At 37.6% G+C, this 12,048-nt stretch overlaps 2 protein-coding genes across 3 annotated transcripts; one reads left to right on the forward strand and one right to left on the reverse strand.

The window, feature by feature from the left end:
* The first annotated feature begins 2,912 nt into the window (after nt 1-2,912).
* On the forward strand, nt 2,913-5,541 carry LOC105045978 (chalcone isomerase-like protein 2). The gene is made up of 5 exons (XM_010924439.3): nt 2,913-3,069; nt 3,192-3,275; nt 3,944-4,099; nt 4,754-4,980; nt 5,237-5,541. Coding segments are annotated over exons 1-5 (630 nt in total). The 5' UTR covers nt 2,913-3,068; the 3' UTR covers nt 5,399-5,541.
* Nucleotides 5,542-9,518: 3,977 nt separating this feature from the next.
* Nucleotides 9,519-10,759, reverse strand: LOC105045977 (RING-H2 finger protein ATL74). Of its 2 annotated transcripts, none has more exons than XM_010924438.4 (2): nt 10,589-10,759; nt 9,519-10,263 (listed from the first exon to the last, which is right to left on the reverse strand). In XM_010924438.4, the coding sequence occupies exon 2, from the start codon at nt 10,256-10,258 to the stop codon at nt 9,704-9,706; it is 555 nt and encodes a 184-aa protein (XP_010922740.1). In that variant the 5' UTR covers nt 10,259-10,263; nt 10,589-10,759; the 3' UTR covers nt 9,519-9,703. The 2 variants fall into 2 exon arrangements, with proteins under 2 accessions (XP_010922740.1, XP_010922739.1); XM_010924437.4 differs by having other exon boundaries at nt 9,519-10,274; nt 10,589-10,753.
* Nucleotides 10,760-12,048: the final 1,289 nt, after the last annotated feature.

Consider the following 12,048-nt stretch of genomic DNA (forward strand, 5'->3'; position numbering starts at 1 on the left):
AGTATACATGACACCTCCGCCAGGATTTCTAAAACCAAGTGACACACGTGTTTGTCGGTTGCGTAAGTCTCTTTATGGACTCAAGCAAGCATCAAGACAGTGGTTTGAAAAGTTCTCCCACTCCTTGCTCCAATATGGTTGTACTCAATCTAAAGCCGATCACTCTCTGTTCACCAAACAGGATGAGGACTCTTTTATTGCCATTCTTATTTATGTGGATGATATGATTATTACAGGGAATAACCCTTCGAAATGTCAGGCACTGAAACAATATTTGCAACACAAGTTTCACATTAAAGACCTGGGCAACTTAAAATATTTTCTTGGATTAGAAGTGGCACGATCACCTTCGGATATATTTGTATCACAACGAAAATATACTCTTGACATTCTCCATGAGACCGGAATGATTGGGACCAAGCCCACAAAATTTCCTATGCAGCAACATCTCAAGCTCACGGCGGATGATGGAAAACTACTTGATGATCCAGGTCCATATCGTCGATTGCTGGGACGACTCATTTATTTGACTATCACTAGGCCTGATATTGCATACTCGGTTCATATTCTGACACAGTTTATGCAATCTCCTCGGCAACCACACTTAGACGTAGCCTTCCGTATTTTACGATATTTGAAAGGGTCTCCAGGTCAAGGCATATTTTTTTCAAGTGTCAACACCTTTCAGTTATATGCCTATTGTGATGCAGACTGGGCAGGATGTCCCATGACAAGGCGCTCTACTACAGGTTTCTATGTTTCCTTAGGAGATGCTCCGATTTCTTGGCATGCTAAGAAGCAGACAACAGTGTCTCGTTCCTCTGCAGAGGCCGAATACCGGGCTATGGCACACACTATTAGTGAATTACTATGGCTTCGAGCCCTCTTATCCGACCTCAGTGTTTCACATCATGGTCCCATGTTCCTTTATTGCGATAATCAAGCAGTTTTACACATTGCTGCAAATCCTGTGTTCCATGAGCGGACCAAACACATAGAAATTGATTGTCATTTTGTCAGAGAGCGACTACAATCTCAAGACATTGCTACACGATATGTTCCTACACATTGTCAGCTTGCAGATATCTTTACCAAAGCTCTCGGCTGTGATCATTTTCAAGAGATTCTATGCAAGTTGGGCATTCGAAATCTCTATGCGCCAACTTGAGGGGGACTATTAGGAATGTACATTGCCCATATATCAGGAATATACAGAATATTAGGAATGTACATTGTCTAGAATATCTTTTTACAATGGCATGTTACAGAATATTAGGAATGTACATTGTCTAGAATATTGTCTAGAATATTTTATAATTACTATGGCATGTTTTTGAATTAGGAAGATCACGTGATTGATACCGTGATCTCTCCAATTTCCTGTCTGTTTCTCTTTTCTTCATCTCTATATATGGATGTACATATCATAGTGAAATATAAGAAAAAGATATCTTCTCCATTTTTTTATGTTTCTCCTCCTTTTTCTGAATCTCTCAGGCTTTTCTTTTAAGATGATATATTTTTACTATACTGTATATAATATATAAAAAATTAATTTAATTAATAATCACATTGGATGAAGAAGGATTATTAGGCCGTCCCGGCGCAAATGGTTTTCTTATGGACACCACTTTTCCTCGTCTTGACTGAAGGATAAGACGTACAAGCAAAGAAAACACACTCTCTAAGCCCATAAATAGATTTTGAGAAATTTGTTGTCGGTCCACGTCCTGTATAAATACTTCCTAGACAATATTATCAAGTTTTTCGGGAGGTATTTTTTTCATTTAAAAATCATGGGAACCTTTTAAGGACACTAATAGAACTTGATCACATATAGGCATTAATAGAGTTAGTAAATTCTCTCAAGTAAATCATTATATGGTTTGCTAAAAAAAATTGTTAGGCTGCCCCTCAAAAAAGGAATTCTTTGTACACTGCCTGCAGTGTAGAAAATTTGACGTAGAGTACACCATTTCCTTTGATTGAATAATATAGCCATCACTTTCTGATGCACATTTAATATCTACAAGTTAAGTATTTTCGTTTAAAAATTTTATATGATAAAAATATCCTTCATAACTTCCTGATATCTTGTATGACTTCCTGCTATATGACTTCGTATGAATATATATGATTTCTTGCCATACGACAGGATGTCATACGACTTCGTATAAATATATATGACTTTCTGTAAATATATATGACTTCCTGTGAATATATATTCACAGGAAGTCATACATGATTACAGGAAGTCATATATTATATATGTTCAGAGGAAATCATATATATTCACAAAAAATCATATATATTTACAAGAAGTCATATATGTTCACAGAAAATCACAGAAAGTCATCTATATTCACAAGAAGTCATATATATAAATATATTTACAGAAAGTCATACAAAGTATTAAAAAGTCATAAAAGATTTTTTGTGAAGAGATATCATAATTTTGAATGAGAATATTTTCATTATATAAAATTTTTAAATAAAAATATTAATCTATAGATATTAAATATGTATGAAAAAATAATGATTATGTAGTTTAATAGGATGAAACAGTACACTCCACGTCGGATTTTCTACACTGCAGGAGGTGCACAAAGAATTACTCCCCCTCAAAACAAAGCCCAAATTCTTTAATGGGCCTGAGAAGGTTAGCTCATCCCCATGCCGTTAGGTATAAATTAAAATATTAGTTTAGGAGCCGTGGCGCCCATAAACTCATTTAATTTGCCTAGTCTATCCGTCGGCCCGCCCATTTGGCATTATGAATAAAGAAACTGTGGACTTCTTGCTTTTAGGGGCAAAGTTATGACCGGTCATAGTCTTCAATGAGAAATATCGTTGGTCACAAGTTTTACTCACCAACCCACAATTGGATGAAGCTCGATTGGAAGGGGAGGTAGGTAGCAGCATACTCCCAACCACCCACTCCCCTCTTATTAAAACCCCCTCACCTTCCCTCTAAAATTTGGCCTCCATCGCATCTGTTTAGTTCTCCAATATCTTTACAACTCTGCCTCTCTGCTCTTCAGTTCTCAATCCTTCTTTCCCTTTTCATCAGTAAGTAATCTTGGCCATCTCCTTTCTCTTCTTCCATACAATTCCACTGTCAACCAAGTGAGCCCAGTTTGCTGTCAAGTTTCTAATGTTTGGTTTTCTAATTGTTGTTTATATATGTGAAGTGGGCTCTGAGATGGTGATGGTGGATGGAGTTCCATTCCCTCCTGAGATCACTGCTGCCAAATCTTTAGCTCTCCTTGGTCATGGTAAGACAGGAAGCCTTCATTCTAGTTGATGATATATTCTGGAAATAATAAGTCCAAGTGAACCACAATGTTAGTGGCTGCATTTTTGTTTTGCGATATTGGTTGTGCTCGGATTAGATCAAATTTTGGCCTTGGTTTTATCAGTTGTTCCAGCGTCATCTTGTCCAAAACACAACACATAACAAGTATTTTTGGACCGTGAGGGAGAAAACAAAAATATTTTCTCCCAAAAAAAAAATTCAAATTTATTCAGAGGTTTTGATATAACGGAGGATTTCATAATTGGGTTGCGTTCGAGTCCCCTTGTCCTTGCGACCAATTCGTCTCGGCCGAGAGCTTTTATTACTCGACCTGAACCTGTCCTAAACCAAACCCTGCACACCCACCAGACTTGCCCAAATTAACCGGGTTGATGACAGTTTAATTAGATCTAGCTGCATGGAAGGTGCATGAGTGTGTCATCCATCTTTTGTCTAGTACATGAGTGCAACCTAGGATTGTTATTCCTGCTATTATTCTTAAATCCTTCAATTGAGAATTATAATGGAAGCACCAGTTTTAAATCTTTCATAGTTGTAGGATGCTCCCCTGAACTTATAGTTACTCTGCAATGTTTTACTCTGGAAAAGAAACTAGTGATTGAATTTATTTTTACTCCACATGTTCAGGTATTACGGATATTGAAATCCATTTCCTTCAGATAAAGTACAATGCAATTGGAATTTACATGGAAAAAAATATCATCGAACACTTGGGGAACTGGAAGGGCAAAAAAGGAGCTGAGCTAGCTGAAGACGATCTCTTCTTTGAGGCTCTTGTTGCTGGTGAGAATGATATAGCTACTTGTTAGCACTATTCAATGCGGCACACTAGGATTACTCATGAAATGGCAATTTTTTGCTTGTATTTGGATGAAGAATTAATGTGTCTTGTGCTCTTGATGAGCTAGGTTATCTTTTGTGCATAGAATGTTATTTAGTGACTGATATAAACATGTTTACGATAATTCTAATAGGTCATATAGGCTGATGTAGGATACAGTTCGGCCTCGCAAGCCTTAAACTGAACTTATCTATGGTATGGTAAAATTGTAGAACAAATAATGGAATTAATACCCCTATTTCTTTTAATGTGCAAAAGAAATAGGCATTTTATTCATGTTTTTGGATGTATCTAGTACAGATTGAACTATTAGGGTTAATAGTAAATTCCGCTAAATGTAGACATGCTGGACTATATTCTGCAAAACCTTGCTAACTAGTCTGCTGCATATTTCCCTATGAGCAAATGTGCATTCATCTGTAGAGCCTAATTTTCTACTCTCATGTTGGTTTAATCAAGCCATTAGGTCAAATTCCTCGAGAATTCATCATTGGCAAGTTCTTTTTGTTGATGATACTATGATTACAAAGTATTTTTGGTATCATAAGTTCTTGTTCCAAATTTACTAATTTGCTTGTTCATTGTTTTATGTCCAGCTCCTGTGGATAAATTTTTCAGAATCATGGTGATAAAAGAGATCAAGGGCTCTCAGTATGGTGTGCAACTAGAGAGTGCCGTCAGAGATAGGCTGGCAGCCATTGATAAATACGAAGAAGAAGAAGAGGAAGCGCTTGAGAAGGTTTCTACATTTTTCCAGTCCAAATATTTTAAGAAGGATTCAGTGATCACCTTTAATTTTTCAGCTAGTTCTCGTGCTGTTGAGGTAACAACTTTTGCACACTTGTCTTCATTTAACTTTTTATGCCAATAACGAGCAAGTTAGAGCTGAATACTGGTTTAGTATGTAGTGAAAGAATTATTACCTTGAGGTCACATTATGATCATGTGTTGTGGTGAACAACAGCCATCAACTAATTCTTCTTAGTACCCTAAGGAGAAATACTAACCTAAGGGTACTTATTTTATGTTGGACTACTTCACTTTCAACCTAAATTTATATTTATCGACTTGTTCTACAGATATCTTTTGCAACAGAAGGAAAGGAGGAAACAAAGATCAATGTAGAAAATGAAAATGTGGTTGAGATGATCGAAAAATGGTACTTGGGTGGGAGCAGAGCTGTCTCTCCAACCACAGTTAAAAGCTTGGCCGACAATCTTGGAGCAATGCTTTCACAGTAGATCTTATATTTCCATTCTGTGGTTTGGGTTTGGTCTCCAAAAAATGCTACTTCAGTTAGCGTGCAATTTTTGTTGTTCCTGTTCTGTTGGGGTTTGTATTGTATGATGTATCTCCTAAAATGACTAAAAGTCTACTTTCTTTCCATCTCATTCTCATTTTTGGTTGGATCTTTTAAACAAAACAGGGGGAAGCATGAAAACTGCTTAGACATAGCAATGCAGTGTCAATATGACTGCATAGTATCAGAATATTTGTCTGTTGTTGTGAACTTTAAAGAACAATGGACAGAGGCAAAAATATTCAGATTGATGATTTGAAGATGGATGGATAACAAAGCACTAATTCATGCCCATTGGCCATCTTGTTGGAACAGCACTGCTACTTAGGATCACTCCCACCAGAATTCCTATACAACCTTTCTATTTGGGAGGACAAAGCGACAGAGTCTGCCTCAGCTAAATCACTTGTTCTGTTTTCTCAAATATATTACAATCTCTATCTATATATATAAATCTTGCTTAGCTCATTTTTCATTGTTTATAGTGGCTTCCTCAATTCGTTGGGTTCTTACTATAGCTGAAGAGTGCATCAAGGTCGAACTAATAGGCAGACTAATTTGCTTCTAGTAACTAGTTGGTCATTTTTCATGGACAAACAAGCTCGGTGACTATAACACTTGCCATTGAAGGATTCAGAGTTCAGCCTTCTGGAGGTGATCTTGATGCGAATGGCAAGAATCAAAAGACTTGCTTTGCTTCCATAGGCAATCTTAAATTTTAATTAATCATTAAAAGACATTCATAAAGCTAAGCCAAATAGTCACGAGAGAAAGAATATTGTTACAATAGATACTTGAATTTTGCTATGGTGCTCCTTTATAATATTTTATTATAAAAAATATTTTAAATATTTTATTATAAAAAATATTTTAGATATTTTATGTTCTTCCCCTTCTCACCCATCCCATCCCCAAGCCGCTGCTCCCCTACCCCCTCCCCAATAGTCTTCAACCCCTCCCCCCTCTCTTTTTTCTTCTTCGATCTCCACCGCCCACCCGCAGGTCCTCCACTCACTAGTGCTCCCATGCCCTCACGGCTCTGCCATCGTGCCCTCCTCTTTTGCCCATGTTACCCTTGCCACCCCCTAGTGGGTCCTTCACCCATCGATGCTCGGCCCTTCACCTACAATACCGTTGGTGCACCTCCACCCACTAAATCCTTCATCCCCGCCACCGCCCCTCTCCTCCACCTTTCGAAGTGGCAGCCAAAGATTTTGAAAAATATATATATATATATATATATATATATATTATTCTTTACAACGTCGAAACAATAATGATTTTTGAAATATTTACTACACCAGCCATACACATTAGTACTCCAATCGAATGAAATTTAAATAATTCATATTTAATTTGATGATTAAAAATAGATAAATAGTAAAAAAATTAAAATATTTTTTAGAGCACCATAGCTATATGCTTGATTAAACTAAATACTTGAAATGAAGCTTGCAACGTGGACTTTTAGTTTGCCCATCAAGTTGAATCCTACTTGATGAGGCTCCACAAAGACCTCACTAAAGTAGGATTCCATGTGCACATCTGAACAAGTCTTTTGTCCATGTTGCATCCCTTCTATGAAGTCCGTGATAACTGTGATTGGGACCAATCAAATGGACAAGGACAAACATATGTGTGTCCCTTGTACGGTACGGTACAGTGCACCTCTAGTGACAAGAGCATTAACTGATAATTTATCCAAAGGTGATTGCTGATTACCATCATGGAAGGGGCTCAATCCTGATTCCACACTATTACCTGAAGACAGGAAAATTTTTAAGATCTTACAAGAGGGTGGTCAATTTGATTCTAAACAATGGCCCCCAGTTCTCAAACATTACACAGACACAAGGAATTCCTTGGTGAGCAAACAACTTGTCCAAGGAGAATGGTTGGTGCAGGATTAAGCTTTTGTGGGGCTGTCAAACCCAACAAGGAAGGGTACCAAAACAAAGGAGTGAAGGGATTCTATTCCGCAAAGCACAAAAGCTCTGTATATGCTCCTATAATCTTATCATGCTCATTGCTTGTGCTCACAATTGAGGGAAAGGACAATCTTAGAGAGAGACAAGAGCAATAAAAGTGAGGGGACCCAATAGGGGGCAGCACTTTGGCCTTTCCATGGTTCAAACAGACTCATGAAATTTCATTGAATGGAAGAAAAAGATGGAGAACCATTTGAAAGGAGGGGACCTAATGTTGTCTAATCATGTGGTTGCACATATTCTCTCTGTTTCAACTCACAAACCACCCCAAATTAAAAGCAAGCAGGTTCTTAGCCTACCAATAAGAGCTTACATGAACCTCTATAAGCGAAAGTAAGTAGGGTTTATCCTTAGACTATGCCATATTAATGGTTTTGGGCCATCAAAAACTAGTGGTAGGCACCTGCGCTCCAAATGTGAGAGAAAGTATGAACGACCATAATCACCTATTTGACCAGAGGTCTATTTTTGTTTTACATATAGAACTTTTGTTTTTATATGTTGTACTTTTGGCGAGTGCACTTCTAATTAGAGACGAATGCCTGGAGCCGTCAGAATTAAGCTTTGTGATGTACCATACATGATAAAAAAATATTTAAATTTTGATATTATATCAAAATAATTCAAAATTTTTAATATTTTAATAAAAATTTAAAGCCTGTTTGATAGAGGATAATCTGACATGAAAAAATAAATTTTATATCAGATTATTATATTTGGTATGAAAAAAAAAAAAAGATTAAAAAAATGGTGGGCCCATACTTATTTTTTAGAGAGAAAAAGTTGAACAAGTGCCGTGAGGGATTGATATTTGATAAATTTCTGAATGATAGTAATCTATATTTGATAAAAATACTTTCAATAAAACTGCATATGTAATCATTAAATTTGTTTGATATCTTTTCAAATTCATTCAATAGAGAGCTTTTGCAAAAAAAAATAAGATGGAGATATCATTACATAAAGGGCTATATGATTATAGTTATTATATAAAAATAAATTAAAGATGACGATACTATCTTATTATTAAAAAATATTTTATATTGGAGGATATATTTATAAATTTGGTTATATTCCTATATAAATTTATCTCCATCCAAATATAGTAATATTTTTTCAATATTATTTTTTTGAGTATTTTTTTCACCAACTAAATATAGTGAAAATTATTTTTCTATGTAATTATATTTTTTAATAAATAATTTTAAAAATTATTAGATTATCCCATAATCTGACATATTCCAGCCAAATAGATCCTAATTCTATAAAATCTGAAACTGAGACTTTGGTATGTATTCAATTGTCTCAAGAGCAAAAAAAAAAAAAAAAAAAAAAGTAGAGAGCACAACATTCAATTTCTATAAATTTTTATTGTGTTAAATATAGTCTACTTAACTATTTCAAGAAGCTAATGTTAACAAAAAAGATTTAGGCATTCTGAAAAAAAGGAAATGCAAATTCATAAAGCTATTAAAAAATCTTACAAATACAGCTCAAATAAAGGAAAAGCGTTCAAAATAAAAATAAATGAAATAACTTTTTAGAGGACATTTGGTGCTGCTTTGGAAAGAAAAAAAGAGGAAAGAACATAGAGGAAAACGACAATATGCTCCCTTGAATGTCCGGTAAGAAAAAATATAATATAAGTTTAGATTCGATAAGCAAAAATATCAAATTAGAATGAAAAGATGTTCAGGGGAGGAGAAGTTAACAAAATGATATCTTCTATAGCTTTCTTCAAATATAAAGATCTAATGTTTTAACAAAATATTTTTTTTTACTCATCATAAAAAACTCTGAATTTATTGACAGCTCAATGAAAGATGAGAAAATTAATAAAAAATCTATAGCTGCGAAAACTTAGGAAAAAAGCAAGAGCAATGTAAGAATCTTAAATTATTGTAAATATGTGTGATGATGCCCAATTTTAGAGGTCTACTACAACTTTTCAGCCTCCACCTGCATTCATAGACAGCTCATGTTTTTTATTTTATTTTATTTTTATTTTTTGTCCCCATGAATCCATGATACTGCACAGAAAAGCAAACCGCAGGATGAATAAAGAAAGAAAGAAAAAAAAAAAATCTAATTTCCATTCTTTTCCCCTTCTATCTTCACTTTCATGATTTGTCTACTCAGTCTACAAATTTACAAGCAGCACAAAATAAAAACACAACAAAACATCATAAAACTCTCCAATATACATGAACAAATCTAGGAAGCTTTTAGAAGCAACAAAGACCTCCAATTGGTCAGGTTCAGCTCACCTCATCCACCACCACCGCCACTCCGTCACCATGCCCTGCCGAACTCTCTCCGGCGTCGGTGCAGTCCCCTCCACCCCGATCGAGCAGCGAGTGCCGGCATGTCGGGCACGACGAGTGCGACGCAAGCCACGTGTCGATGCACCGGACATGAAAACCATGGTGGCACTTGGGCAGCACCCGGACCTTCTCGCCGTCGGCGAACTCCCCGAGGCATATCGGGCAGTCGGTGGCAGGTATGTTGGTCCCCGGGCCGTAGACCGCCACCGGTAAGCGTCGCAGCGCCCGCTTCTTGAGCCCGGTGGCGGCGAGCCTAGCGGCAGCCTCCTCAGGGGTCTCGAAGGCGAGCCGGCGGCCGCACCGGAGAGCGCACCGGACGATGGAATTGAGGCCGAGAGCGCATATTAATGCGCAGAGCAGAGCAGCAAGGATTATGACCATGTTGGTGTCGAAGCTGGCGTTGCCGGCGCCGGCGCCGCCTCCGCCGTACGCGCTGCTGCGTGGTTTGCTCCCATTTGCCGGCGGCGGTGCCTCGAGGAGCTGCCGCATGGAGTCTGTTATATAACTGTCAAAACTCCAAGAATGGATTTGATGGGAGTCCGTTATGTTTTGGGAATTGTGATATTGGGAAGTGAGAGAGATAGGATGCAGCAACAAATGAAAAAATAAAGTTTTGAAGCATAACGCTTTCTTTTTTTTTTTTTCCCCCTTTTCTTTTTCTATGGGTTCCTACGGGTCTCTTTGTGCTGAGGGAGCGTGCCTTTTGGGTTAATGGATTCTTTGGGAGACGGAGACAATTGAGTAGGCATCTTTCCACTTAAAAGAAGAAGAAGAAGAGTGAAGTGAAAGAAGAGCAAGAGAGCTTGAACTTGAGCTTACCTCTGCTTTTTTTCTAGCCGGAGTTTGCCGTCGCCGGTGAGCCGAGATGTCGGCAGTGTGTGAATCAACCGGGGATGAGGGATTTATCTCCTCCACCCTTAAAGGAAGAGGAGACTTGGTAGTAATTTTATACACTGCGCTGTGGCAATGGTTTGGATGTTCCTGTGACACTTTGGATGGATGGAAAGATATAAAAAGGGATGGTAGATTGAGTTTTGCCTCTTTCTTTTATTGAATGACTTTTCTTATGGGGTTAGCTTTCAAGTTTTGATTAAAAAATGGAAAAGAAAGTTAAAGATTGTATGAGAACCTTTGTTTAGGCACCAGATCCTATTTAATCATAGTTTGGGTTAAGCACCTAATTCACTTGTTTTGCCTTTCAAATTTCAGCCGACACTTGTTACGGCATCTAATGAGAAGGAATCATGAGCTTGGACTAGCTTTCAATGTCTCATCTTGCTTCAAGTGCAACTTTTTTGCTCACATTTTGGCATCTTTTACTTTGCCAGAGGAAAAGAGAGAATTAATACATTAATACATCCATCCCCTAATGTCACCACTGGTCCTTTTCTAAGTGTACATGATTGAATGAGGCTTGATCTTTAAGCCTCGCTCCTGCTTTATTTTCTTATTCTAGTCTTTGGGTCTGTGGTGTGTTTATCCCCTTAGGATGGAGATCACTTGCAATTTATCCCACTTGTTCATCAAAATGACCATGCGAGATCGTGCGGCTACCTCAGGATCTTGTGCCCTGGGTGCATATTGGACTAATGAAGATGACGGGATCACAAGGGTCCACCTCTTTTTCTTTGCATCAGGGCCATCGATCAGCCTAGCACAACTACACCTCTAAGGCCAAGTTCAAAACCATTGTCTGTTCTCTGGAAAACATGGCTTTAGGTAGGATAATTACAAGGATATTATACCAACCATGACTAAGTTATCCATGCACTTCTTTCTCAATAAAGCTAAAAGGTACACCTCCTGTCAGTTTTCAATAAACTAAATCACTAACACCGCCGGCGCCGCGGCTGCTGCGGCATCAGGTCATGACGGCGATATCGGCCTCCATTGTAGACTTTACATAATCTTCAAGCAAGAGTGAACAGAATTGAGGTGTAATAAGCCAATCTAGAGTTGATAAAGCATAGTAATTCGGTCAACGTAGACAAGTCAAATACCTTCTCGGTCTTATCTTGGTCTGTTATTCCTTTGAATCGGAGCAATATTCCATATAGGTAGGCGTTGTCCTTACCTTTCCCAATGCTGAATCCCTTCCAATGTTCAAAGAGTCCTCAAATCTTTCATGTCATTTGGACTGATCGGTTATCTCCAAAGCAAGTGGGACAAGCAAGATAACCTTGCTAGAAGATTCAAGCTCGGGTGCTTAATTTGACGTAATATTATCTTTACTTTGCATCTCTATTACCACGAATTGGGGCTTGCCCCAATTGCCATAT

This window comes from Elaeis guineensis, chromosome 5 (genome assembly GCF_000442705.2).
Source record: "Elaeis guineensis isolate ETL-2024a chromosome 5, EG11, whole genome shotgun sequence".
In the NCBI taxonomy this organism is placed as follows: Eukaryota; Viridiplantae; Streptophyta; class Magnoliopsida; order Arecales; family Arecaceae; genus Elaeis; species Elaeis guineensis.